This window comes from Pichia kudriavzevii, chromosome 1 (assembly GCF_003054445.1).
Source record: "Pichia kudriavzevii chromosome 1, complete sequence".
NCBI lineage: Eukaryota > Fungi > Ascomycota > Pichiomycetes > Pichiales > Pichiaceae > Pichia > Pichia kudriavzevii.
In genome coordinates this window covers 1695431-1723321 of record NC_042506.1, presented here as the reverse complement: position 1 = coordinate 1723321, position 27891 = coordinate 1695431, and the positions used below count along the sequence as shown (strand labels likewise).

Genomic DNA, 27891 nt, shown 5'->3' with positions numbered 1-27891 from the left:
TTGTTATTCAGAAAGGTACTTCAAAAGAGCATGTTTGAATGAAAGAAATAAGAATCGCTGGGTGCCTTCATATAGCGAGACGGTCGCATTTTAAAGCATTTGAACTTCCTCGAAATGCCCGCGCATTGGACAAGCGCAAAACCAGCCCTCGATATCTGAACATCTAGGGTTTCTCTTGTATAGTTCTAACAGTGTAGGCGTTCTTTTACAAACAGGGTGGACCTTCCATATACACCTGCCACTATACTATAGATATACGAGTTAGTAGATGGTCCCCATGGATCTTTGAAGCTTGTATTAGGAAATGTAGTCCTGCTAACGTTGGAGATGTCTAGTGTCTTTCCCCTTGACCCGCCTGGCTTTCACTCTTTGGATGTTCATCCTCCTCTTGTTGGTCAGCCAATACACCAATTAGATCTTTCTTCCTAGTAGCTGGAGGCTTCTTCCAAAGCTCACTGAGTAGGAAATCGGCAACATCAGCATCTTCAAAATACTGTACATGAGAGCCAATGGCGCTAATCATATCTATATCGAACATACTTTGCGGAAGCATGTAATCGACACGCCCGTTTTTATTTAGTCCAAACATGAGTTCTTTCACATGCTCACTAGCATGGACGCTTGTTTCAGTTTCCTTAAAAGCTTCAGTAGGATCAGGAACTTTCAAATCTTTCCATCCGGTAGTGTTGCTTACAATTTTCTTAACAACTGAATTCGATAATAGACCAGTAGATGCTTTGGATATATCCTTCAATTTGTTTGTAATCATGTTATCCTCTGGTAAGCTGTGGTACTGTTTGGGCTTAACTCTATTCATAGATGAATGGATAATTGGCTCGATACGATACGCAACTAAATCTGTGGCATAGAAAATGTTATAAAGGTTCTCCACCTTTGGATAAACAACACCAGCCTCTGGTGCGTTCCCAGACCTGTTTTCCCTCATTCTCCTTGGATGGATATTTTCTCTTTTGATAAATTTAAATACCCCATTTGGTGATCCTATTGCAAAGAAGTTTTCAACATCAAACTTGAGATGCTTCTGTGGATTGAAATCCTTACCCTTAGGTATTGTGTCAGGTTGTTGACTTAAAATATCAAGTGTTATAGCTGACCCAAGAGAATGGCCTAATATAGACACTTTTCCTTTGAAATTAGGATGGTTTTCCAAATACTTATCGTATATTTTGTTTGCTGACTTGATGACACTCTCTAAAATTTTGGCATGGAACTTAGGTTCATAGAACAACAGAACATCGAGCACAACATCAGCTGCTATATTTCTTAATGGTGTAACAGAATTGATGTTTATATCAGATAACCTAGGTAATCTATAGTCACCATTTGAATCAAATTCTTCATATAGCTTGTCCAAACCAAAGTCTATATCGTATCTCCAAATAATTGGCAACACTTGAACTTTACAGTTTTTCAGTTTTTCGTCTTTTCCAGCTTCTCTGCCATATGCCAAAGGCACAAAGTAAGAGGATTTCTTGATGAACTCTTCCTTCAAGAGCTTCCGCAGATGATTGCAATCATGTGCAAAATTGATAGATGTTGACTTGGAGCTTAAGCTTTGACCGATACCATGCACACAAAGGACTAAATGGTCAATCTCTCTATCTTTGCTGTTTTCGATTTTGACAGTCTCATTACTATAGTCCTTCTCTATTATTTGCTGCAACTTCACATTTATATCGCTGGACAGCTCGTCAAGCTCAAGCTCCTCGCCAATTTTTTCGATCTTATGTGAAATAGCCGAATTGGAGGGTGTTTCTGACTTCTTGTTGGTATTCTCATCAGCTAAGTTCTTTTTCTTCTCATAACCTCTTTTTATGGAATACATACCAAAGATACTAGAATATCCTTTAAAGCTTTCAACAATCATATCCGGCAAAAGCTTCCCTTCGTTAATCAACAACGCTTCATTTTCTGATTTAAAATGCAGTGTCTTGGGAACCTCACTCAGATCGTCAAACTCCTTATATGGCCACTTCCTTGGTCCCCCCAGGTACTTCTTCGAGTACAAAGTGTATAGCTCTTTTTCTGACTTCAATTTTATCCCAGGTAATGAATGTTTACGATTTTCCATGTCTTTGCCCAAAAAATAGTCGGGTCTATATTTAGCATAATATTCTTCAATCTGCTCTGACAATAAATCTGGTAGCGGTAGATTATCATCCAGGAACCATACACCCCTTCGAACCTCATAGGTTAAGCCCTCCCAGTAAGCAGGCTTGAGAATCCTATTCATTAAATCGACAGAGAACATTCCATCTTCGTGGACATTCACAAACCTTCTACTTTCTGGCAGCTTAGCTTGAAATTTTATAAACGCTTCCTCTATTCTATCTGAGTCTGATGACGTGAATGGTAGAAACTTGGTAGGCCTCTTTTTCAACTGATACTCTATGCCAAACGGTTTTGTGTTGGGAATATCGGTGGCGTAAAACCACCGTGGTTTCACTTTACGAACTTCCGGGGTAATTTTAACATCGCTGTAAAACCTTTTAGCTGAATTGAAAGAGAACCTAACCGATGATTGAGCTGGTTTTCTTATGAGGTACATATTAGCAATAATACCAAAGAATTCCTGTATCCGAACCTGAAAAAATTGAAGGTTAATTTATAATCATTGATCTCATTTGACAAAAAATTAACATTAGGTAATGTTTGGGTGTTACTGATTAAATAAGCATCGCTGCGTATCCTCACAAAACAGCATCTGGAAATCCTACAATTGTTTAGTTGAAAAAAAAAAAATGCACCTATCTACATGAATCTCAAATACAAAAAGAAAAAGAAAAATACGAGATTATGTCTTCTTTAATTACAACTCAATAGTAAATTGGATGATATATGTCTGAGCAACTTCTCAATGCCTATGGAAAGGGTGCTACACTTCTTTTCCAAATGGGATATGTCCCTGGGAAGGGACTTGGAGAAAATGGGAGAGGAATTGTAGAACCGATCTTACCAACAGTAAGGAAACGTGGTGAGGGTATCAAAGTTGATGATTCCAATCGAAATAAGATGGAAACGAGGTATGTGGATGAATGGAGTGATGCTGATAAAACCAGCGATTCTGACGATAACGACGATGATGATAACGCCAAAGGGAAGGAGTTGGGGTTTTTGAAGAGTGGTGTTTATAAGTCCGAATATGACATTCCTGATTTATGGACGATTTTCAGAAGACTCGAAATTTTGGTGGATTTGAGCAATGCAGATAAGGTTGCAATGGAAGGTATGATGCACGCAGATGATAGTGATTGCTCAAGTCGGTTGTTACAACAGGAGTTATGGAAGACTGTGCTTGAATTGGAAAAAATGAAAACCCGTGAAAGTTTGTTAAGGAAGGAGCAGGAAAAGCTAGAGAAGGGGTATAGCTTAATTAATGGTGATATACAGGCACTGAAAAACATTTTGCAAACTGATTTATCTGATAAGAGTGTTTCTGGGAATATGTTAGATTTATGGATGGATTATCAATGTGCAAAGTTATCAGAGACTTGGACAAAAGAAATCAAAGAATGTGATATGAAGGACATATCTAGATTTGGAGAATTGTTGGAGAAAGCAGAGAATTACTCTAAAGAGTGTAACTTCAATGAACCACCTCAAATTATCTTTGAAAATGATAGGATTGAAGGTAGACATGCCATTATTGTTTTCTCGAAGCTGGATTCTGTTTTGATAGTGCCTATCATTGAAAGATTCATTGGCTTCTTTGGGGGGCTTTGGGACGTTGAGCAAGTGGAATGGGGGAATGCAGTTTATGAAGAACTAAGAGACAGTGAACTAATTGGTGATGAGCAAATATTTGAATTTCTAGTGAATGAACGAATCGTACTTCCAAAGTTGAAACAATGTATTGATGCATGGGAAATAGATGGATGTTTCCTCGATGGGGATGGGAAAGAAACTCATTTTTTATACCTAATTATCCCTTGGCTAAAGCTGTTAGGAACGAAACTCAGATGCCAGTTGGTAGACTATGTTATCGAGAAGCTTTGTCAATGGTTACAACACTATCCGCATGAAATTACTACTGAAAAGTTGGCTATCTGGAAAGTGAATCTCTGTCTAGAATTAAGCAGCAATGGATCCAAGCATTTGTTAAAGGTACAACGAAGTATAATGTACAACTTGATATGTAAATTACGAAAGAATTTGAATGTTGATAAAACAGATGCATGGAGTTGGATGAATGATGAGAACTTCCATGTGTTGAGCATGTTTTTCCGAAAAGTTGACGAGTTTGAGCTTTCTAAATTTGACAAAAGTATAAATAATGAGATAATGATCCCCCTGTGGATAGGGTACTTACAGTTGTTTGAACATAAGCATGATTCCGAAGATTTTTTGAGAGAAATGACAGGTATCTTTTCCAATTATGGGCTCTTAGATGATTCGGTTAAATATCCAAGCATTGTAAAGGGATTAACGGAATGTTGGGAACATGCTAACTATACAAGTGGTCTGGGCTTGCAGTCTAAACGAGTCATCAGTGACTTTATGGATATAGATTCATTGATAGGAATGCGAGAGGAGAATTGTTGGAAAGTTCTCAACCATGATGGAGAGCCTAATACGGATAAGAAAGAAAGGGTGATGAGTCGGAATGAGGTAAAGAGTATGAAGGATCTCCTTTTTATGGAATGCGAAAAGAGAGGGATCCCAATAATTCCTTTAGACGGTAAGGTGTATGAAGGTAAACAAGTATATCAACTGAAACGAAGTTCCGACAAGCGTCTTTTTTCTGTAGTTTTTGAGCCTAAACTCATCTTCGATACCGACAAAAAGGAGTACGTTTCTTTGGACGATTTGTTTCAGTGAAAAAGAGTGTATAGTATAGAACAGCATAGACTGGTAGTCAATGTGTGAGAAGGATTTAGGAGTAGTGAGTGGTTTTAAGTACATGAATATAAAACACTACGATCTGTATATAAATTGCTATTTATAAGTTTGTGTCTCAGCAAGATGGGAGGGTTTGAAATGTCAGAACTTTTCTTTTTTTTTTCTTTCTTTTCTTCTACCTGGAGGTTGGAATAAGTGTCTATTTCTTGTTAAAGTCATCAATCTTCTTTTGTGCTGCACCGTAAATATCGATATCTAGCTTGGATTGTTTCTTTTCTCTGACATTGTTGGACACGACTTCTTCATCTCTCAATTCTTCAGAGTAAACATCTGGATATCTTCTGAAGCAATCTTGCATTGCCTTGAATTTTTCGATACATTCGATACCCTTTGGTTCTTCCTTGGAATAGACAAAGCAAGAAAATGCAGCCTTGAAATCCTCGCCACATGGACCGTGTGCCATGCCTCCCAAGCAGGGACAGTCCCAGTTGATTTCTCCGGTTTCCTCGTTAAAGGCACCCTGCTGTTGTGCCTCTTCTTCCAAGGCCTCTTCTGCAGGAATCGAATCAATCACGTCCTGTGCAACGTCTGCAGCCTCTTGAACAACTTCAACTAGCTCCTCGGTGGACTCCACGGCGTCAACGACCTCGGGCTTGTTTAGAACAACGGTTTCAATAACTTCAACCATTTCAGGAGATGCATTAATACCCTTTTCTGGATCCTCCACCTCGATGACCTCGACGACATCGACGTCAACGGGGGTTTCCAACGCATTTTCAAGGTTCTTCTCCTCAGACTCGTTCTTGATCTTGCTGGTGAAGTAGTAGTACATGGACGCCGAAGTAATGGCACATGCCGATACGGTTATTAGAGGAACATATCCTTGGGATGTAGGAGGAGCTCTACGAGCAGAGAGGTTTCTTCTTGCACCAGCGGAGAGTCTGGACGCAAATAATGCAGACCTGGCGGTTTGTCTGGCAGCGTAGAACATTCTTTGTAAGCAGTAGGGAGTGTTGTTCAAAGCAGAATCCTTGTTGAACAAAGTGCAACTATACAAAGAGTAAAGATAAATCACAAGCAGAGAGTATTTAGGGTTTTTGCTTACTAAATGGAAGAAAAAAACAGGCTAAATCAATAAAAGATGCGGGAAAACGAAGAAAGGTGAGGGACAAGGTCCAAAATGGAGGGAGGCACGGAAAACACATCAAGGACTCCGAGCGAGTTATAAGTTGGATAGAACACCTTATATTGCGCTGTCTTTATAGTTACCTAAGCTTAATGCGGCTGCTAATCTAAAAAAACATTATAGGAAAGAATTGGGGGGAAAAAGCACCTGATTTGTAAAGAGTAAGGTAGACTAGACTCAAACATATGACAAACAAATCAAGAATGAACATTACATAAGGACACAACAAGAGTTTGTCTTTTTCGCCTGTTTATAGAAAGTCTTTGAAGATGAAGTTAGAGCTTCTGATTTATCGACTAAAGAGTCTAGTTTTTCACCTCTCTGTAAGACATTCTCAATGGACTGCTGAAGCACAATTTTAGTTTCGTCGAGTTCATGCTGGACCTTCATTAGCGCATCGGCCTCATGAGGGTTCTGGTACTGGGCAAGCATCGATTCCAACTGCGGGAACGCCGTTGGGGTGTCACCGTCCTGTGGAGACATGTCCTTAATCGAGTCTAGCGGGTGCTGTGAGAGAAAGTCATCACAGAGCTTATTAAGGAGAGTGAATGCCGGTCTAATTGGATACGCCTTATCGGTGATCAAGACGCCGGCAATACCTTCTGGGCGCACATAGACGTGGCCGACGTACTCGCCTTCTTCAACAGACTGTCTCTGATCAGCAGCGGTCCTCTCGGCAATGGTTTGAGCAAAGAAGGACATAAACTGCGAAATCGACCCCCGTTGGAAAAAGGAGAAAGAGGAGAGGTCCTTGGCCTCGGCAAGGGATACCGTGTGTCCCTGTTCTGGACGGAGAACCCCCGTGTAGTATATCTTCATTGTGATTCTGGTGGGTGCTGTATGTACTGTATTGGGTTCAATTGGATATAAGGAAAGAAACAAATCCACCTAGTCTATAGAATTGCCGTTTCAATTAATACAACAGTAGCGAGGATAGGCTGTGTAGATATGCAGATGTGTCTGGATTCTTTCAAAGCCTTCAAAATAAAAAAATAAAAACGTTTGTAAACGTTTCCTGGGAAAAAATTGTAATGAAGTTATAGGTAAAGTAAGGGAAAGGAACCGTATTTGGTGTTCTTTTGCCTCCATTATTTGTATCACTATTTCCATAGTTGATTATAATTTACATGTCCTGTTCCATTTCTTGACTCTACTGGTGTACTTTTCGCTCTTCCCGCTGACGCCAATGCGCGCCCTTTTTTAAAATTCAACGTGTCTTATTTTGACAAAACAAAAAAAAAATGGAGAAAAAAAAATGGAGAAAAGCAAAAAAAAAATGGAGAAAAACAAAAAGCAAACAGGGCAAGTTTTTTTGCCCCCCCCCCCCTTTTTTTTCTTTTTCAAGCGCGGGTTGGCTGCTTGTGTTGTTTTCCCGTTTTGGGATTTGTTGTTTGTTTGTTTGTTTGTTTTTTTTTTTCGAATTCAATGGTGCCATTATTTCAATGTACCTGCAGATAATCGGATCTAAATAGCAACCGTTGAACTAGACATTTTTCTAATACAGAATGCACGTTTAACGTTTAACATGTAAGCGTCTTTGTATTTTTATATGTGAATTCACTTTTAATTGCTTTTCTTGATTGGGATCGTATTAACATCCATTAAGGGAACATTCGAATCACACTACATACCAAGAGGCATACACTTATCTATAGACATCCACATACACATAAATATCCACAAACCGTTGGTGAAATGTCCCCCATTGACGTATGTGCTTCTGAAGTGTCTAGCGCTGCTGGCACTATGCGGGAACTCACGAGCTGTAAGGCAGCACCAGATCTGAGGTCCTCCTCGAAAGAGCAACTATATTGCACCAACACAGAATTGGCACCAGTTCCTCCCTTGGATCAGCCTCTACCTAGAAGGACTTCTCCAATGACATCCAGAAACTCATGGTATCGTCATTCGGTCATCTTCGATGGACCCTCCTCTCAGTTTCAATGGGAACATCCCATAGTAAGGAAGGCAACGAGATCTAGATCTATGATCTCAATGTACGATTCCACAGAGCAAGAACTGAGCATCAGTCCCCCAATCGACCTGGAGTTCACTCTGGCTGACGAAAATGTAAATTGTCAACCCACCAACGTTGCTCGTCCTGAACGACTCTCGTCGGTAGGGCATAACGTGACATCCTCAAATTCAAATCCAAGGAATTCACCTACTAAGTTCCTCTACATGCCTGCTCTACGAGACACAACTCCAAAACTATACACCTTAAATGGAATAATCTTTTTCGAAACGTCCACAAATCACAAACCTGACTTTATGGAAACCCTCTCCCTTCAAAACTCAAACAATGCATCTCCAACTTCTCCTCTCAATATGCCGTCTCCTCAGAACAATAACATAGCCGCCTCCCTGGTTGACCCAGAACTGATCTCCGTGTCTGCGAAAACAGTCTTCTCATCACAGACTACTCTCAATACAAACTGCAGAACTTCCCTTTACTTTGTCTGAACATCCTTTTTGTCCCTCCTTCTTCCGTACTACTCTTTTAATCTTCAATTCCTTGAACTCGCTCGTTGTATTACCGTTGTATCTCCCATCTATAGATCATTTTCTACATACACACATATATATATATATATACATAAAAAAACCTTTACTACTATATTCCTCTCCAAATAACTTTCTCAATCGTTTGGCTTTTACTGTTGCCTTCTCTTAATAAACCCAACATTTGGAATTCAGAAAGACTCTTCAAAAACCACGCCAACGTTACCTTATCCCATTCCTCATCAACACCAAGTTCAGCCTCCACCTCAAGTGTATCCATAACCCTGAGCATTTTCTCATACTCCTCATCGTCAAACTTCCCCTCGTATTTGGCTAACTTCTCCTTCATAATCGAAATCATTTCCTTCCTCCGGATTATACTATTCTTAAATACTTGGTAGAAATCGTAAATGTTAGAACTCACACCAGTCTCTTTGAAAATCCTATACATCTCGCACAATATAGGCTCGACAATGTGGAACATCTCAACGTCTAATCTCTTCATTTGCAGCTGGTCTTCGTTCATTCCTTCGTCTCTCATGTCCCAATGGCTGGCATTGAACAGTATCTCTCCACAATCATCGAGGTTACGTAGACAGTTTTCTCGGATAGTTGGTTCAAATGCATCGTGTATCTTTTCTATCATGTCGTCCTTGACAACACAAATTTCCCTGAACGATTGGTAATCTAAATCCAACTCACAAACATGATCCCTCAATGCGGATTTGACACCTTCTACTAGTCTCTTCACTTCTCCAACTTTAAACGATAGCTTAGCCGGGAAAGCTTTATGCCTCTTGATAAAATCAAATTGATGGTCATTACATAGCTGTTCGTGGAAACTACTTACCTTGCCTTCATTCCCCTCCTTTTCAATTGACTCCCATAGTGGATTCAAAAATGCGAGTAAAACAGAGGGAGAAATCTTGGCATTTAATCTGTTTTCACGTTTTTTCCGCCTGCCACTCTTTTGAGGGCTTTCATTGTTTGTCAGCCCCTCATTTTCATCCTCTAGAAGCTCCTCATAATCCCCATACTGATTCCAATTATCCTCGGAGTCTCTTAGCTCATAATATTTCTCAAACAATAATTGAAATAGCTCAAGGTTGTTATTCCAGATCTTTGTCTCCAACATCGAGGCTTGAGCAAAGTTTAGAAAATCAATTATATTCCGAAAATTATACCTCCAGTTTATCAACTTGTTCAAATGTTTCCGTAGCAAGTTGCCTATAACTTCAACATTATTTTCAGCTATACCTAATAGATATTTCCTGTCCAGTTCTCCACTATTCTCAATAACAGATGGCAAAGTCTTGAAGATCTCAAAGTATATCTTCTTTAGATCGATCTTACTGAAATCATTAGTCCAGAAAACAGATAATGGCTGACTGTAATAGTGTCTCATATATATCATTTTCATATAATTGGTAAATTGCTGAATACTCATTACATCACGCCGGTTCAAGAATTTCAATATTAATTTAGGCTCAAAAATCAATGAATTATAGGTTTCATTGATATTTAATAATAAATCTTCCATGATTTGATTAATTGCCTCATTGGAATTGTCAACCGCAAAACTATGTGTCCTTAGTTTACCAAGCATCACTTTGGAAATTTTCTCTTGAAAAATTATAAATGGTGTAGAGATCCCAATAACACATGTTGTGTCAGTAATAGTTTTGAATCGACATAATATGCTTAACGTTTGGGCCATTATAATCGAACTCATTGCATCAGCATTTTGAATCAGAACCATTAACTTGATACCTCTATTGTGACAAACTTCTAAAAGGTCCTCAATGTCCTCGAACTTACTCCTTGCACTCTTCCTTGGGATTAGGTCAAAATCATTGATTAGTTTTTCTTCATCAATTTCGGCGAATTCGGTCTCTGATTCACTGTTGGTGTCATCATCGTCTTTGATTTCTGTATATTCAATTTTATCATCTTCCTCTTCTTTTTGATCTTCCAACTCTATATCAACTATTTTCCTCTTATTGGCACCCTTTGAATTTTTGCTTCTTTTCCTGCTGCTCTCATGTAATTTATAGGCAATTGTGTCTTCAATCCTCTTTATGATTCGTTGAATATTGAAATCAACATTTGGATTAATTTTCACTAAACAGACTTTACTGTCCTCTCTAAGATATCTACACACGCTATTCAATAGACGGTCATGATTTGATATGTTTGACCCCAAGTTTAATAAGGCAGTAGTTAGCCGGGCGTCGTTGGTTGCATGAACTTCAGATTCTAAAAATTTCCTCAAATTTCTGAACTTAAACCTATCTGTTTTTAATAGGACGGCGTTGATTGCATCCATCTGTCTTTTCCAATTCTTCTGGTACAGTTCATACCTAATGCGGACATTATTCAACGGCTCTTTACCCCCTAAGAGCCTGATAAATGGAATACCATTTACCTTCTTCAACTCAACATCATTTAACTGTCGTGCCTCTTTTGCCCCTAATGGTAACTCACTTATATATCTATGGCTAGTGGGTTTCAGCTCATATATGATCTTCTGTGAATCTATAAATTCTTTCCCAGACATTAGGTAGATGTTTTAATATACTTCTTTTCTCTAAATTCAAGTCTTGGAACTTATGTGAAAAAAAGCGTCCTTATGCAAGTGACTTTTTTGTTTTTTCTCACTAGAATTTCTGGAAAGTATCATCTTTTAACGTATTCCTAGTCAATTTGTTCTTCACATTCGGCGGATACAACCCTTAACGGCTCAATGTCTTTCCCGATAATACACATTAAAAACCTACCATATAATTACAACCAGAAAGACTTATTTACCCTATGTGGGCAGTTTGGTAATATACATGAAGTCAGATGCGGCCCTTCCTCAAATCCAGAAACGAAAGGTCAAGCATTTATCACATATACCATGCTGAAGGCTGCCAATTTAGCAGTTGAAAAACTTAGCGGTTTTAATTATCATGGTAGATACCTTGTTGTTAAGTTATTCACACCGGATTCTCATGTCGTACGTGAGCTCGCAAGAAATGTCGATAATTCCAGTTGATACAAAGTTATTATAAAAAGCATTTATATCGTAAAGGGTGATATTTGCAGATGTCATTAATAGAATAATTCAATGTCATTAGAAAGAAAAAATGGCGTGAAAAGGGTGGATAAAAAAAGCAGTTAGGTGTATAAAAGCAAAATCATTAATATTCAGCAAGGCGTAATTTACGTCCAATATCAGCATCAGAAAATAACGTTCTTTCAGGATGTTCAAAATCTTTAGATTTGATGGAATCTGAGTTCGACTCTACAGTGTAACTTGGGTAACCCCCTAGCAATTTTGAGATTTCCTTACTCTTTGGAGATGATACCTTCAATTCCTGTGAACTTGTCTCGTGTGCCTCTCTGTATGTTTTCTCCATCAACGTCAGCGTGGTTTCTAAACTGGATGTGAATCTTGATGTCTGTCTATGTTTAGAAGACGCACAGATACTTATTTTATTGTCTTTTATAATATAACCTAAACCAAAACCATTTTCAGAGACCGGACCAAACCCAAATACCTTCAAAGAAGGATTACCACAATTAGAAGTAGATATTATTGTAGTGTTAAGTTTATCCCAACCTTCATCCGCAAAAATTGACGGGATCTTCTTCAAAGTTTCAATGGAATCAACAGTTTGCGGTAAATCGCCAAAATTGATAGTACTTGCATTTGATGATGTGTCATCGTTATCATCATCATCATCATCATCATTAGATAGATTATTCCTATCACTCAATGAATCACCATAGTATCTTTTCCAGATACAAAATAGGGCATATAGATGTCTGTCCTGGCCCAAGCCATTGGAACATTCTCTAGTTCTCAAAGAATGCTTCTTGCATGCAGCCTTTAGTAAGTCTACCTTGGTCTTTGAATCAACATCGTCTGATAAAAACTTGGTTACAAATTCATTGGACTCTTGTGAAACAGTTCGAATCGCTTCTGTTCTACCATGTAAAAACTTTTTCGTCATTGCCGGCTCGTATGTACATTCAACTTTACCATATAGTGAGTAGTATGTTAATTGAAAACTCATTTGGACAAAAGCATCTGGGGACATACCCATCTTTTTGATTCTTTCCATGCCAAATTTATCAAAATATAGAGTTGAAAATTCATTTTGGTGGATTAAATCAGACAATCTGGTTTCTGCGAATCTTAATGCTAAACTTAAATCATTTGTTAAATTCCATTCCAATTTCCGTGGAGGTTCAGTATCAACTATTTGAGTAACTTTGGCTTCTTCATTAAAAATAGAAGGAGAGTCCTTATTGATAGTCCTTGCAAACCTTAAAATTGAATCAGTGTAAATATCACTAGCAAATCTTAAGACCGTGTGGCCATCGACACCGGTGTGCTCAAAGTTAATACCGGATTTGCCATCTTTAGTAATGATTAACTGCAATTTATCGTACCAACGATTAGTACAAGTACCAACTTGAATACCATCTTCCAACTTACTTCTACCGCAAAGGAAATTCTGAGAAAGCTGATCCAAGTCTTCGCCAATCTCAACATCGTCCAAGACAAGACAAAATAGGGCAGAATCAATAGTTTTCAAGATTTGTCTGTTAGTCTTATCAGCCTTTAAATTATTTCTCAATCCAGACCAGATTTTTCTATTTTCAGTAGTTAGGATACCAAAAGATGATTTAGCAATCTCTGCAGCACTGGTCGATTGAGAATCTTCTATGATTGTCTTCAAGTTCATTCTGATCTGTTCGGGAGTTAAGATTAAATTGTTCTCCTCATCCAAAACATTGAACCAATAGAATTGTGAATTAACAATGACCACCATATGTCTAGAGTTCCGGTCGGTTTGCAAAACGCAACCGTTTTGGGTTGGAATTCTTGCTGATCCAAAAAGCCTCAAATATTGATCCATGTCTAAAGGTACACCGCCTTTTAAATAATCAACTGGCAAGATTTTATTTCTTAAAGCATGGATAAATCTCAAAGTCGAGCAAGTTAACTGTGTACCTCTATGAATCCAATTACATTCACCAGGAATAGGATCATCTTCAATCATAATAAAAGGGTTCAAGTTCAAAACAACTGGTGAATCGTAGTTGAGATAAGAATCAAACCAGAATTGCTCGATGTATGAATCTCTGGCCTTGGAATATTGAATCAATTGCTGTTGTAAAATTGGACCTGATGATTTAATAAACTCTTCACATGCTTTTTGTGTTTTCAAGTGTTCTTCGTGAGTTTGTAATGGTTCCAAGACCTCAAGATAGCGGGATAGCGTATCTTCCAATGGGGGGATTGGAAGTTTTTTAAGTTCTTTTTGGTGTTGGAATGTCATCTGGTGGCTAATATGTTAGTAAAAAAAGGCATCATCTATACATAACCATCTTTTACTATCAAAGTAAGTTGCATAACCCACTATATATAGTCATATTCTAAGATGGGGCACTTCAGATAAGACACTCAAAATACCAAGACATCTCCGGCACAGAGGACAAGGGCTCAGGGATTTGGGTGACAATCTCCGGAACAGCGGCTGGGCAATTTCATGCAATTGTGCGGGGGCATTTTCTCCTTCCTAAAATAGTATGCCATTGATCACGTGCTCCTCACGTGAGAGGTCTGAGCAGAGAAAAACTCTAGCATGAATATCAGCATTTTCTGTAAGAAGTGAAGAGATTAGAAACCTATCTCAAAAAAACAAGTGACTCAATACGGGTGAAAGACTTCACTTCAATGCCAATTATACTCAACACAAGAGATAGGATCTCAGAACCATTCCGAAGGCTGATTGGGGGGAAAAGAGAGAAACCAAGAGAGAAGAAGAAAAAAAATGACAAAGACAGTGGTAAACAAAACAAAACAAACATATTGGAAGACAATAGAACCGTTTTGTTTTCGTTGTCTCGATCAGAAATAGCAGTATATAAATGCTCTCAAAATTCTGACATGCATGAGATTATCAAAATGAATAAGTCGAGTATTGTTTCCAAAGGAAAGTTTGAGATATATCAGATTAATTCCCTTTTCAACTACTTGATATGTGGTTCCATAACTCACCCTATACTCCCCTCTTGTAAGATTATCAAGATTAATACCAACGCATATGTAATACCTATTCAAAACCCTATGCGATATTGGCGTTTAACGTTAGACACTGAAAATGAGTTAGAAATATCCCGTTTTGAGGCAGTAGTATCTCCCATATCAAAATTCAGCGTGGAATTATTGCCACAGTATACGTTTGAATCACCATTCAACACAACACTTGACGAAACTTCTTTGGCTACTGTTGTATCCCAGCCTACTATATTTCACCCAACTCCGATACGACCTAATTCTACATCATCTACCTCATCGATTTCTTTGTTGAATCAATACAATTCTGATATTTCAAGTATAGTGTCAATAGGCAAACGAACGAATTCATCAAAAGGGAGTGATAACCGTGCACTATCAGAGGCTACTGAACTTTTTTTCCCGCCTACAGAAATTGACTCTGATCTAGACGCCGATTTACAATTAGAGGCGGATGAACTTAACACACAAGAATTCGACACTGTGTTAACAAAAGATTTGCTTGATGAGTTCTTGGATATCGATGAAAAAGATGATCTTCTGAAACTTTGGAACGATCAAGCTGATGGTATAACGAAACGGTACTCTTTGTCATTTAGAAATTATGATACTAGGAAGCCTTTACCTCTGGATATTTTTGATAAATATGCGCATGATCAAAGCTTCTCAGACATACTAAAATCAAATTCAAGTACTGGTTTACTTAATAAATTTTTAGATTCTCTATAAGCTTTTTTAGAATTAGTTTGAAACACTCTTAGTAATTAGGCGGAAACTTTTTGATCATTCTAAACACTTTGGAAGGTATGGGAAACAGCGAAACAAAAAAATAACGGTATAATGCTCTAGGCGAGATTCGAACTCGCGATCTTCAGATTATGAGACTGACGCCTTAACCAGCTGGGCCACCAAAGCATTAAAAGAAACTCCCTCCTTCCGGGATCGAACCAGAGACCTCAAGATGTCTTGTTAACCATTACAGTCTCGCGCTCTTCCAACTGAGCTAAAGAGGGACTTCTTGAATGGAAAAATAGATTCTCATTTATTTTCGTTAATATTTAGCAATCAGTTAATTTGCCAACGTAATTTAATTATCCTTTGTATATTCATGTTTAGAGTTCTGTATTAAACTTTTTGATTAGATTAAAAAGAAAAACTCATGAAAACTTAATACATAAAGGGAACCAGCCAAATGTTTCCACATGTATCAGGTGTTATATCCTCTAGATACAAACAAATGAGTTGATCTTGTATAAATAGATAAAGAATATAGACATAACAATATAGAATATAAAATGGAAATATTCTAGCTATGAATATGCCTCTAACTAATTCTAGTTACCCAAATTGGGATCGACCAAGACGCTGAAAGTTTTGATTCGTTATTGTTTAGGTTATTGTTTTGGTTAGAAGTTTCAAAATATGTGGTAAACACGAATCTGGATCACTCAAAGTGAATATCTCTCTTTAAGGTTTCTTTAACACTCTTTGGTATGGCTTTGATTTTTTTTCGGTATTTGCAACTATATTCCCAGCAAATTTATGAAATGCATGTTCAAGAAGTATCTCGAAGAACATACAAAATAAAACAAAAAGAGGCGCTTACAGCCAAAACAAAAGTCATCAATGCTTAAGGTAGGGTGTACCTGGACAGTATTACCTTTGCTGATGTGTTTTGTTGTTTCATTTACAGCAGAGGCTTTTTCTATGGCATTATCTTCATTTTTTTTTGTAAAAGAAAAAGCTTATGGGAATCATTAATTTCTATTCAAAGGGCAAAATTTCTCCCCGAATGAACCCGAGCGTCTGCTGCCAAAACAAAAGTAAATCATACATTACACTTAAAAACGTAGTTTCCTTTTGAAACTTTCGGTTGAATCTTCCTAAAAGTCAAATCTGAATAGCATCACCAAGAAATTCAATGAATTTGAGCAGAAAAGTCCTTGAAGTAGTTAACAAGCGGCTTTTTGCACTAAAAATTTTGCTTCTTCCAAACTCCTGTTTCATATAAACAGAAAGCTAAAAGAATAGTCGGCACCCTAACGGAATAAAACAGCTGTATCTGTCTGCTCCCATGGCACATTTATCTCCAGTTGTATTTTTTTTTTTTTTTTTGATGGTATGGCACATCAACACTATGTGAGATCCAAATAGTCAATTCCGCATTTTATCGTATTTTTTTGTTGTAGTTTCTTTCTGATACCTAAGTTATCCAAAGGCATAAAGTATCTCACTTTTTGGCACGAAGCGATAATTTGAAGCAATAGTATAGCCAATTAATCGATGGATGAACACAAAGAAAGTGTGCCTTTATCAAATGTTGGAGATCTGTCAGATCGTCCCGCTGGCAGTCAAGAGAATCCCGAATCTTCTTTTGCGGAGGTATTACAACCACCAATTACAGAACCGACTACAGAAATAGCTGAGACATCAAGTCATGTAAATTCCGCACTTAATGAGAATATGGTCGGCAATAGGGAAGTAAACCATAAAGAAGAGGCACCTACCGAAAAGCGTGACAGCAACACTGATATAATGGATGTTGACGAACCACACAACGATAATTTGAGCACAACCGATAGGATGTCCAAAGAACTACAATCATCATCATCATCATCATCAGTTTATAAGACAGACGAAGAAAAAGAAAATGAACGACTTGCTCAACTGGATGCCATACAGGAAGAAATCAAGAAAATGAAGATCACACAGTTAGAGCTCGTGCCCATCCTTCTAGAGCTAATGCAACAAGTTAATAATGGTGAAATGCTGGTCAAGGATGTGAATAATGCGTGTGGACGTATTCGGGTGCGTTTGAACCGTCTTCGGGAACAACGTCTTCAGGTTCAAGCTAAGCTAAAAAATGTAGAAACTACGTATGGATATTTTCATGGCGAAGATTTCCAGAATCGAATCCAACGAAATATATCTACCAAAGAAAATTGTCTACTCTCTTTGATAGAACGGATACAAAATAGGAACCTACTGTGACTGTGTAGCTAGTTTGTTTATGCAATTCTATATAAGTCTTAGGTAGATGAAGCTTAATTCCCGTAGTGATCAAAGAGGAAAACCCCGTGCACCAAAATTTTATACTGAAAAATTCGCTTGTCGACGTCGAGGCCTTTGAACTTGCCTCTGTCTACTCAAAGCCGTAATGTATAGCATGAAAAGAAACATCACTCCTTGCAAGGAACTATCCTATCTAGACAACACACAACTGTGCATATAAATATGGCCTCCCCTGCTGTCAACTTAGGCGAAATCAAGAATATGTCTCCCCTTCAAGGTGTTTATCCTCCTGCTCCAGCAGGCGGTGAACCAGGCTTCATGACTACCAACCCAATTTCACAATTCTTGGCTAGAGTTTCTCAAAATATTATCCAGCATAGAAATTCCTTGGATTTGATCAACCCCGGTGTTATGGAAAATATCAATAAGGAAGTTTCAAAAGATGTGTTTTTAAGTCTATACCAATTCACAGGTTTAAAAGCAGACATTAACAAAACTTTTGCCATGAACCCAGTTTTCCAAATTGCTCACAGTTTTGCTGTTGGTAGTAAATTACCAGCTTACTCATTTACCTCCATTATTGCTAATGATCAAGCTTTAGTTCAAGGAACTATTGATAATGAACTATCTTTAACTGGTAGATTAAACTACAGCTGGGACAAGCATATTGTTTCCAAGATTTCCTTACAATTGGCTCACGGCCAACCATCTATGTGCCAATTAGAACACGAATATCAAGGTAATGACTTTTCTTTACAATTGAAGGCTCTTAACCCTGATTTCTCTGGCCCAAAGTATAACGGTCTATTAATCGGTTCAATTATGCAATCAATTACTAAGAAGCTGTCTCTCGGTATGGAAACTGTGTACAATGCAATGGATCCAAATGGTCCAGCACAAGCTGCTATTTCTTTGGCTGGTAGATACAATGCAGGTGACTGGATTGCATCCGCTCAACTTCAAGCCCAAGGTGCAATTGTTGGTTCTTTCTGGAGAAAGGTTGCACCAAATTTTGAAGCTGGTTTAGAAACTACTATTCAAGCATCCCAACAGCCAGTTATGTCTGAAGCTATGATGATGCCAACGATTCAAACCAACATTGAAGCTAATACTGTTCTAGGTGCCAAGTACGAATTCAGACAATCTATTTACAGGGGTCAACTTGAGTCCAATGGTGATGTTTCCTTCATGCTTGAACACAGAATTTTACCAACAATTGGCTTAATCTTTAATGGTTCTATCAACCAATTTAAAAATACTTCTAAATTAGGTTGTGGTATTCAAATCGAAACTGCAGGTAGTGAGGAAATCATGATGATGCAAAACGGTATGGTTGATCAAAACGGTAATCCAATCCAAGGTGCACCACAAATGAACTAATCTTAGAACTACAAAATGCCTTTTCTATTCTGTATGTATGTATATAGTCGGTTTTTGACCTTTTTATATGACTCTCCCAAAAGAAAAATAAAAAAATAACACTAAATAAAACTTAGGATTAGGTCTAGTTTAATGCTAATGACTTCATGAATTTATAAACGCGCTGTAATGAATCTTCGAAATGTGTTGATTTTTTTCCGTTCATGACATACTGATGTTTGATTGTTTTTTATTGCAAAACAAAATATATTCCAGCTGAGATCATCTAAGTAGTTATGCCACAATCATCACCCAAAAATGTTCAAATGTCGAAGGGAAAATCGCAAACCACAGAAAGAGTCTCTATTCGAATGCAGGACATTCCAACACAACTTCTCGAAAAATTGGTTGGTGACTTTCTACAAAAGGCGAACGAAACCTACAGAAAAACTCAAGGTGATATTGACATCCCAGCTCTTGAAGTAGCACCCAGCAATGAAGAACCAATCAAAAAGAAAGCAAGAACTTTGAAAACTCTACACCCTCCCAATGCTAGTGCTGAAGGAGTAGTGATTGAGCGATCTAAATACGTAGATAAACAATTAGAGCAGTATGGGAGGCCGTTGGAAGGCCAATATAGCGTTACAAATACTAGGGTAACATCAGATGAACCGATGGCTGACGTACTGAAGTTGGCAGTTTTTCAAACGATGAAAGCAAGCATTGCAAACAAATACCATGAAAGTGATTTTTCGAGCCAAGAGACATCGGTTGATTTAATGTGTCAATGGGTGTCTCAATATTACAATATACTTACTAGAAGACTAATTCGACTTATGGAGATTCAAAGGAGGAGATCTCCTAATAGAGATGATCTGAAACTTTTGGAGAGAGAAGGTCTTTTTAATGCGCAGGGCATTCACGATATGTATGACTTGTCAAATGGTTTTAGTCAGCCTAAAAACAAGAAATTGATAGAGTTAATAAAAACCAAGGCAAAAGAGGCAAGGACAGCATACACGGGAATAGATAACGGCTACTTTAATGGCTTACCAGATGAAATATTTTTAGAAAAAGAGAGCTGGCTGAATCAAGTAGACACTCGAGGAAATCGTAAGCCATATATTCCAGAATGGATGCCCCAGTTACCACCAGATTATACCTATAAATCAACCCCTAAATACAATCACCTAGTCACAGATCCAGTAGTTCTGAAATCTACACTAGTTAAAGAGGGTAGGTTAGCGGAAAAGGCTTTGAATCACATTATAGTCAAAGAGGAGAATCCGTTGGAGACATTTTCAGATGAAAGTATAAGTTCTAGTGACGATGAAGAGAAAGAAGTGGTTAGATCTGATGATGCTTCCATTGACGTTGGAGTGGCGCAAGCACAAAATACAGAAAAGAGGCTGGATAATTTACTATCAAATTCCATGTCTTCTGCAGAGTCACCACATAGCGACAACGATAGAGATGAAAAAACAGAAAAAGAAAAGCAAGCGGAGAGAAATGATATTGTAGAGTTAGCAAGAAACAGAATGGCTGTGTTAGAACGAAGACGTAAGGAAGAGGATGAAAGAATAAAGTCGAGAACTCAGTCCGAAGAAAGCATTTTGGGCAGAAAGTTTGGCTTGTATTCAGCTTTGAAAAAACTACCGGATGATATAGATCATGAAATGGAAGAATATCGGGACAGAGGTTTGAGTGGTTTGATACACAATCTCCACAAACAGGAAAAATGGTTCAAAAAGTGGGAAGTTGAGCAGCGAAAGCTACGGAAGAAACAGGAGGAAGAAAAGAGTAAGTATCAGGAGGCCAACGAAATACAGATTAACATAGGGCTTGATAGTGCCACCAATTTTGCCATTGCTAATATTGAAGAAGATGTGGACTTTGGTGTTGAATTTAGCGATATGGAAGACTATGATGAATCTGAACTTAAAACAAATCAGCAAACTGCACAGCATGGCGAGCATAATGATGGATCTGTGATCGGAAGGTCTCAGAATGAAGTACATGAGGGATCAGTTCGATTTCAAGAACAAGTTGAAGTCATTAGTTCCAAATCTGAAGGTTCCGAAGGTAAGGATATTCTTATGGGTGACAACGTATCAGTGACCAAAACAAATGAAGCAGAGACTGAAGTTGCTCAATCTCCAGATATTTTTGATTCTATTACAAGATTGCCTGATATTTCGACAAAAAAAGAGCTAGTAACTTCTAAAGAGACGATAGGAAAAGAAGGCACGGTTATTGCAAGTGATTCTAATGGTGTGAAAGAAAGCTTTGAAGTAAAGGAAACTACTGATACTGTAGAAGATATGGATGTTGAAGAAGATATAGATATGGATATATTTGAAGATTAGTTTATTTGAAATCTGTAAAACTTTTCTTAAGTAGTGAGGTTAGCTATATATGCACGCAAATATAAACACGCAGTAGAAAATTCAAAACTAAGCTTCGCACAAAGAATTACACTAAAAAAATTAGTTAATTCATCAATTTGTATCAACAACAAATAGTACTAGTTGGCTTAACTTAAACACAGTGGATATATAATTTCCTAGCCCACTTGACGGTTAAAAGCTATAATGTCTGATCAGGAAATTACAAAGGTTTATTTACCCAAGAGTATATTGTATCCTATTACTGTTCTGAAAGTTCATGTAAAGAAGGATGAAAAGATCCAGAAATATCAACGGATAATTACATACAAATATTACGATTATGAACCTGTTCCTATCAGTGAAGTAGAAGATGAAGTAGCCGATGAAAGCGAACGTCAATTGAAGAAAGTTGAAAATGTAGGGACATACGATTCAAGTGTCAATGGTGTTGTCAAGAATATTTTAGTTAAAGCAAATGATGAAATCAGAGATGCTCACCAGCATATATTGGAAGTCCTTGAACCTTGTGCACATCCAATACAGTTTGGTGGGCTTTGTGCTGTATGTGGTAAAGTTCTTGAAGAAGAAGAGACTGGTTACAGAGCAGCTATTTCAATGGCACACCAAACCACTAACTTGAAAGTTTCATCCAAAGAAGCTGAGAATATTGAACGTTCATCAACAGATAGATTATTACAAGAAAAAAAGTTATCCTTAGTCGTTGACCTAGACCAAACAGTTATTCATGTTACAGTAGATCCCACAATTGGAGAATGGATGTCAGATCCTTCAAATCCCAACTATGGAGCTCTCAAGGATGTCAAGACTTTTGCATTAGAAGAGCCTCCATTTATACCTGTCAATTACCACGGACCGCCAATTCAACCCATCAAAAGGTGGTATTATGTTAAACTAAGACCACAACTAGAAACTTTTTTAGAAAAAATGAACGAAAAGTACGAAATGCACATCTACACTATGGCAACAAGAAAGTATGCTGAAAATATTGCAAAAATTATCGATCCTGATGGAATATACTTTGGGGAAAGAATTCTATCAAGAGATGAAAGCGGATCGCTAACCCAAAAGTCTCTAGAAAGACTATTTCCTGTAGATACTTCAATGGTTGTAATAATTGACGATAGAGGTGATGTTTGGAATTGGTCTCCAAATTTAATCAAAGTGGTTCCCTACGATTTCTTCCTTGGAATTGGTGACATCAACTCGAGCTTTTTGCCAAGACAGCAAGCTCTACTAGGACCATCAAAAAGGAGGAAATCTGTTAGCATATTAGAGGAAATGATAATAAACGAGGAAGACAAAAAGATGGATGAAAATGCCATTAACGATGATAGTGAAGAGGCGCAAGATGAGGATGAGGGAGAAAAGGAACCTAAAACAAAAGCCTTTACTGTAAAGGGCATAGATGGATCAAACTCAACAGTATCATCACCTATTGATCGGCTCATTGAATTAACAGACACTCCAGAAGATCCTAACCTTTTAATAGTTCAAGAAACTGAGAGAACGAACGCTTTGGAACAACAGGAACATGACAGACCATTAAAAAGGTTACAGGAGAACTTGGATAAAATTATAGAAGAGGAGTCAGGAAATATTACAACGGAGGGAAACCCGACATTCACCAGCAAAAAGACGGATTTTGCAATGAAACATAAGGTGGAGGACAGAGAAACACACAACTTATTATATGATGATGATAAGGAACTCCAGTACTTAAGCCAAGCATTAACGAGGATTCACAATGAATTTTACTTTGAATTTAAGAGTGAACCTGGGCAAGAGAAACTCCGTTCTCTTCCTGATGTGAAAGATATTATGATCGAAATGAAGTCATTTGTATTCAAAGACTGCATCTTCTTACTCAGTGGCATTTTGCCCTTAGGAACAAAACTTGATCATGCAGATATAGTGATTTGGGCCAAATCTTTTGGTGCTACTTTTGTTGAAAATTACACCACAAGTGTCACACACGTTATATGTAAAAACGCCGGTACCTTTAAGGTCAGATTGGCAAAAAGTGTAGACGAAAATGTTAAAGTTGTCAACCCAGATTGGCTATTTGCATGTATGTCTCTATGGGATAGAATACCTGAAGATGAATACACTGTCGAGGTTGAAAATCTATTGAGTAAATCACAAGTTGATGATTACCTTGAATTCCACGGTAAAAACGATTCCTCATTGAAAAAAAGTCTTGATTGGGAAGAAATTGATAATGAGATGAAGGAATTCATGGGTTCAGATTACGAAGACAGTGACGAAGATGATGATAATGAAGGGGCGGTAGGGGGATCACTACAAGAATTAGAGGCCAACGGTGAAAATAATGATGGTGAAGGTGATTCCAAGGCGGATAGTGTGAACGAATCTGATGAACAAACCTCAATTGTGCATGTAAACGATGCTCAAAACAAAGATATTGAAGCGGTGAAAAGGAAATTGGAAACCGATAATAGTACGGAAGTGGAAGATCGAAAGAGACAGCATACAGAAGAGGATAGCATTTCAGAAGATGAATTTGAAAAAGAACTACTTGAGCATTTGGCTGACCTGGAATGATATCACAGTAGAAATGATTTCACAGTGAAATCTAAATATATGATGGTTGAAAGGGATCATAGCGGCTACCTTTTTGGAAATTTTTCACGTACTTTGAGGAATATCTTAGTTTTTCAGCTTCACGCATAATAATGGGGAAATTTCAAGACTTCCCCCACCAACATTTTATTGTTTACTTTGCTTACGTTGTTGAACATTTGGTTTACTATTTTAGCTCCAAACACCTTGCCCAAATGAACTGTCATTCTAATAATAACAATACTGGAGAAGAAAGAACAAAATGCTGTTCTCACAAAAAAATCGAAATGATTTTGTGTTCATGTCCTAAACAATGCCAATGTGTCGGGCAATGTAAATGTGGAAAATGTACCGAAGACAAATCCAAATGTACCTGTCCAACTGCATCTTGTGTATGTGATGGTGACTGTGCTTGTGACCACTGTCAGCCCCCAGATGCGAGTGATGATGATCTTACTACTCCTAGGAGTTGCTGCTGTTAGAAATTATGCGGATCTGCGTTTTGATTACTGTTCGAAAAAGAACGTCTTTATCTTTGATCTTATCTGAATAAACTATGTATGCTATTTCCTCATATACTTAAGCTTGATTCGATCTATAATTAAAGTAGTACCTTGTAAGTACGTCTGACCCTCACTGTTTTCGAGGTTTTTTTTTCAGCATTTGGTTGGGGAAACAGTTGTGTATACTGAATTTGTGGCCTCCGTGTTCTTAAAGCGATTCAACAGATACAACTAAAGGGCAGTCAAACAAGAACCGTCATGTCTAGTTTGGCTTCTCAAAGTGCTGAGTCTTCCAATTTTCTAATTGGTCTTGCGTACCAAGCCAATCATGTTTGGTCAGAAACAACCAATTTGCTTTCCAAGTTCCCAGGTGGTGAGTTCATTATTAATTACATCAAGGCATCACATAAGAATGATCCATGGAGGACTCTCTTAGAGGCACTTCTAGCATTATTTGCCATTAAATACTTCCTAGCTTCTAGGTACTCTCAGGATGAGAGGGATAAAATGTTGTTGACGAAGAAGGAAGTCGAAGAATTGATTGATGAATGGGAACCAGCACCACTCGTTCCTGAGGTTAGAGATGATGAGAGATGGCAACTAGAAACTAACCCTTTAATTGAGGGCCCTGTTGCTAAAGTAGTTGATATCAAACATGCGGATAATTCGATTTCTAGTGGTGTAATCAACTTTGCGTCTCTTGATTTCCTTGGTATGAGCACTAATAAGGACGTCATTGAAAGTTCAGTTGACTGCATCCGTGATGTTGGTGTTGGTGCATGTGGTCCTCCAAACTTTTATGGTACTCAAAGTGTTCATGTTCGATTCCGTGAAGATATTGCTTCTTTCTTGGGTGCTGAGGATGCAATTATGTATGGTCAAGATTTTGCTACACCGATATCAGTTTTGCCATGTTTTTTAAAAAGAGGTGATATAATCATCGTTGATGGAGGTGTCAATATTGCATTGCAAAAGGCAGCATTGATTTCCAGATGTAATATTGAGTGGTTCAATCATAATGATTTGGACCACCTTGAGGAGATTTTAGAAGGTTTACAGGAAGATTTAGCTGATGGTCCTCTCAACAGAAGATTCATTGTTACAGAAGGTTTGTTTGAGAATTTTGGCGATTCCCCAGATTTGAAAAGATTGGTTGAAATCAAAAACAGATACAAGTTCAGATTAATTTTGGACGAGTCAACTTCCATTGGTACTCTGGGTAACAATGGTCGTGGATTAGCGGAGGTTTACAACATTCCTAGAGAAGAAATTGAAATTACTATTGGTAGTATGGCACGTGCTTTTGGTACAAGTGGTGGTTTTTGCGTTGGTGATAAGGATATGATCTATCATCAAGTTTTGACTTCCAACGCTTACGTTTTCTCTGCATCTCTACCTCCATATGTTGCTAAAGCGGCTTGTACTGTTATTAAGCTTATAGAAGATAACGAAATAGAAGGAAAGCCGAACCCATACTTGAAACAACTAAGGGATAATGGCGCTTATCTTCATAACTTATTTGTTAATTCTAAAGATTTGTCAGAATTAATAACAGTGAAATCAACCGAATACTCTCCTTCTTTGCATTTGAGACTAAAGCCAGATCTTCGGAGAAAGTTGGGCTTACCTGATGTTTATGGTGGACCAGGTTCAGTTATTCAAAAGGCACTGAAGAATGGTAATGAGGAACTTTATTTTGACGAATATTACAACTTGGAATCTTATAACCTACAATTAATAATAAACAGATGCATTGAGAATAAGGTCCTCCCAACTAGAACAAAAAGAATTTTGCATCATGAATTACTGCCAGTTGTGCCGGAATTGATTTTACATCTCTCCGCTCTTCATAGTAGGGAAGATCTTGACCATGCATTTGATGTAGTCTCCAAAGCGATCATTTACCAGGTTAACAACTGGAAATCTGGTAGATAATTAATCTTTATTTCACTAACATTTACCCCGATTTTTCTTTATATATATAAATCGTCTTTAAGCTAAAATAATATATTGTCAGAATCCCGAGTAAGCGTAATTCTTTCTCTAAAAAATAATAATAACCAAACTTAGCAAAAAAAAATTGAAGACAACCCTCCACACTAGGACTCGAACCTAGAATCTTCTGATCCGTAGTCAGACGCGATCACCATTACGCTATGTGGAGAACTTCTTGTTTAGTTGTTAATATTTTTAGTCTTATACTAACATTTTAAATCTGTTAATAGAGTACTATTATTATAAACATGATTTTATTCATTTATCACAATAATTACATACGGAAATAGAGTAGTTTTGAGACAGATAAATTGAATATTAAAAAAGCAAACTTCAAAAGGGTTATGAGTCTCAAAAAGCCAATCAAACCCACCTGGGCCAATTTATAAAAGTAAATTCTAAATATTTTTTACTTCACATATACATGTTTATACTCCATATCTTGACAAAGCATGTTTAACCAAGTATATCTAGCTCAATAAGCTCCCGATATTCCTTTACATATCAAGCACTTTTATTTTCTTTTTTATCTGTTGCTTTATAGAAGTTCTTTTATCAATAATTCAATCTGTAACGTTAGTACGGATATTCAAAGTAAAATTAATGCTTGTTAACATGTTGGACCTAAAACTATTCAAAGTAAACTTAAGAAAATCAACAATATAAAATCGATTGTTTGGGTTAATTAACAAAATTACTTTTGATATATATTTTTGGGCAACACGAATCTGTTCGTTTCCTACATCCAATCAAAAAATATTGACAAGTAGAGAATAGCAATCAGTATTACAGAATCAAATGACTAATTCGTTTGCAAATTTGAGTGGATCAAATAGTTTTGACTATCCATTGGAATTATTTGATGGAGGTAATATATATATATATATATATATATATTCACAAGAGACCACTATCTTATAAAAAGGTGCTCTCATCATTTCATGGTGCTTTAACAAATATGCATATAATATTGACCTAATTAACTGATAAAGTATTCAACAACATATGAATGTCACGCCTAGGTTTAAATCTACTTTGTTGGATGCTGTATCAACGAAATAGGTCAGCATTGTGGTTCTCATAGTCTCAATAACCAAGAGCGTTTAAGCTTGTTGAATTAAAACTAATAATATTCTAATGAAAAGTTGCACGTATCCAAAAGGAGGAACTGAATACACAGGTTATTTCTTGAGCGCCAGCACTTTGTACATATATTTCCAGGTTGCTGATAAAGATCTCTTTTCTTTTAAAGGTAATATATATACTAATATAAAGCTACGGGTGGCTTGAAACTATAGTTTAGCCCTTACTGACTTTTCACTTTATAAAATTCCGGATCTCTTGACTATTTTCAAGACTGACAAGAGTACTTATATATCTGATTGGTTAATGTTCAAGCTACAAACCACTACA

General features: G+C 37.4%; 14 protein-coding genes and 3 non-coding genes across 17 annotated transcripts; 9 read left to right on the top strand and 8 right to left on the bottom strand.

Moving 5' to 3' along the window:
• Nucleotides 1–331: 331 nt before the first annotated feature.
• Nucleotides 332–2569, bottom strand: C5L36_0A07840 (uncharacterized protein; the record flags this gene model as incomplete). The annotated part of the gene is made up of 1 exon (XM_029463801.1): nucleotides 332–2569. The coding sequence occupies one exon, from the start codon at nucleotides 2567–2569 to the stop codon at nucleotides 332–334; it is 2238 nt and encodes a 745-aa protein (XP_029319661.1).
• A 290-nt stretch (nucleotides 2570–2859) lies between these two features.
• On the top strand, nucleotides 2860–4839 carry C5L36_0A07830 (uncharacterized protein; the record flags this gene model as incomplete). The annotated part of the gene is made up of 1 exon (XM_029463800.1): nucleotides 2860–4839. The coding sequence occupies one exon, from the start codon at nucleotides 2860–2862 to the stop codon at nucleotides 4837–4839; it is 1980 nt and encodes a 659-aa protein (XP_029319660.1).
• Nucleotides 4840–5059: 220 nt separating this feature from the next.
• Nucleotides 5060–5851, bottom strand: C5L36_0A07820 (uncharacterized protein; the record flags this gene model as incomplete). Its single annotated transcript, XM_029463799.1, has 1 exon — nucleotides 5060–5851. The coding sequence occupies one exon, from the start codon at nucleotides 5849–5851 to the stop codon at nucleotides 5060–5062; it is 792 nt and encodes a 263-aa protein (XP_029319659.1).
• Nucleotides 5852–6256: 405 nt separating this feature from the next.
• Nucleotides 6257–6865, bottom strand: C5L36_0A07810 (uncharacterized protein; the record flags this gene model as incomplete). Its single annotated transcript, XM_029463798.1, has 1 exon — nucleotides 6257–6865. One exon carries the CDS (start codon nucleotides 6863–6865, stop codon nucleotides 6257–6259), a length of 609 nt encoding a protein of 202 aa, XP_029319658.1.
• Nucleotides 6866–7741: 876 nt separating this feature from the next.
• Nucleotides 7742–8509, top strand: C5L36_0A07800 (uncharacterized protein; the record flags this gene model as incomplete). The annotated part of the gene is made up of 1 exon (XM_029463797.1): nucleotides 7742–8509. One exon carries the CDS (start codon nucleotides 7742–7744, stop codon nucleotides 8507–8509), a length of 768 nt encoding a protein of 255 aa, XP_029319657.1.
• A 151-nt stretch (nucleotides 8510–8660) lies between these two features.
• Nucleotides 8661–11105, bottom strand: C5L36_0A07790 (uncharacterized protein; the record flags this gene model as incomplete). The annotated part of the gene is made up of 1 exon (XM_029463796.1): nucleotides 8661–11105. The coding sequence occupies one exon, from the start codon at nucleotides 11103–11105 to the stop codon at nucleotides 8661–8663; it is 2445 nt and encodes an 814-aa protein (XP_029319656.1).
• A 625-nt stretch (nucleotides 11106–11730) lies between these two features.
• Nucleotides 11731–13881, bottom strand: C5L36_0A07780 (uncharacterized protein; the record flags this gene model as incomplete). Its single annotated transcript, XM_029463795.1, has 1 exon — nucleotides 11731–13881. The coding sequence occupies one exon, from the start codon at nucleotides 13879–13881 to the stop codon at nucleotides 11731–11733; it is 2151 nt and encodes a 716-aa protein (XP_029319655.1).
• Nucleotides 13882–14279: 398 nt separating this feature from the next.
• C5L36_0A07770 (uncharacterized protein) lies at nucleotides 14280–15350 on the top strand (the record flags this gene model as incomplete). The annotated part of the gene is made up of 1 exon (XM_029463794.1): nucleotides 14280–15350. The coding sequence occupies one exon, from the start codon at nucleotides 14280–14282 to the stop codon at nucleotides 15348–15350; it is 1071 nt and encodes a 356-aa protein (XP_029319654.1).
• Nucleotides 15351–15462: 112 nt separating this feature from the next.
• On the bottom strand, nucleotides 15463–15536 carry C5L36_0Atrna1M. The gene has a single exon. It is a non-coding gene; the product is annotated as a tRNA-Met (tRNA).
• A 12-nt stretch (nucleotides 15537–15548) lies between these two features.
• On the bottom strand, nucleotides 15549–15634 carry C5L36_0Atrna1Y. The gene is given in 2 exon segments: nucleotides 15549–15585; nucleotides 15597–15634. It is a non-coding gene; the product is annotated as a tRNA-Tyr (tRNA).
• A 1270-nt stretch (nucleotides 15635–16904) lies between these two features.
• Nucleotides 16905–17612, top strand: C5L36_0A07760 (uncharacterized protein; the record flags this gene model as incomplete). Its single annotated transcript, XM_029463793.1, has 1 exon — nucleotides 16905–17612. The coding sequence occupies one exon, from the start codon at nucleotides 16905–16907 to the stop codon at nucleotides 17610–17612; it is 708 nt and encodes a 235-aa protein (XP_029319653.1).
• Nucleotides 17613–17855: 243 nt separating this feature from the next.
• On the top strand, nucleotides 17856–19013 carry C5L36_0A07750 (uncharacterized protein; the record flags this gene model as incomplete). The annotated part of the gene is made up of 1 exon (XM_029463792.1): nucleotides 17856–19013. The coding sequence occupies one exon, from the start codon at nucleotides 17856–17858 to the stop codon at nucleotides 19011–19013; it is 1158 nt and encodes a 385-aa protein (XP_029319652.1).
• Nucleotides 19014–19288: 275 nt separating this feature from the next.
• Nucleotides 19289–21358, top strand: C5L36_0A07740 (uncharacterized protein; the record flags this gene model as incomplete). The annotated part of the gene is made up of 1 exon (XM_029463791.1): nucleotides 19289–21358. One exon carries the CDS (start codon nucleotides 19289–19291, stop codon nucleotides 21356–21358), a length of 2070 nt encoding a protein of 689 aa, XP_029319651.1.
• Nucleotides 21359–21583: 225 nt separating this feature from the next.
• Nucleotides 21584–23962, top strand: C5L36_0A07730 (uncharacterized protein; the record flags this gene model as incomplete). Its single annotated transcript, XM_029463790.1, has 1 exon — nucleotides 21584–23962. One exon carries the CDS (start codon nucleotides 21584–21586, stop codon nucleotides 23960–23962), a length of 2379 nt encoding a protein of 792 aa, XP_029319650.1.
• Nucleotides 23963–24093: 131 nt separating this feature from the next.
• Nucleotides 24094–24462, top strand: C5L36_0A07725 (uncharacterized protein; the record flags this gene model as incomplete). The annotated part of the gene is made up of 1 exon (XM_029463789.1): nucleotides 24094–24462. One exon carries the CDS (start codon nucleotides 24094–24096, stop codon nucleotides 24460–24462), a length of 369 nt encoding a protein of 122 aa, XP_029319649.1.
• A 279-nt stretch (nucleotides 24463–24741) lies between these two features.
• C5L36_0A07720 (uncharacterized protein) lies at nucleotides 24742–26418 on the top strand (the record flags this gene model as incomplete). Its single annotated transcript, XM_029463788.1, has 1 exon — nucleotides 24742–26418. The coding sequence occupies one exon, from the start codon at nucleotides 24742–24744 to the stop codon at nucleotides 26416–26418; it is 1677 nt and encodes a 558-aa protein (XP_029319648.1).
• Nucleotides 26419–26574: 156 nt separating this feature from the next.
• Nucleotides 26575–26647, bottom strand: C5L36_0Atrna3R. Its single transcript has one exon. It is a non-coding gene; the product is annotated as a tRNA-Arg (tRNA).
• Nucleotides 26648–27891: the final 1244 nt, after the last annotated feature.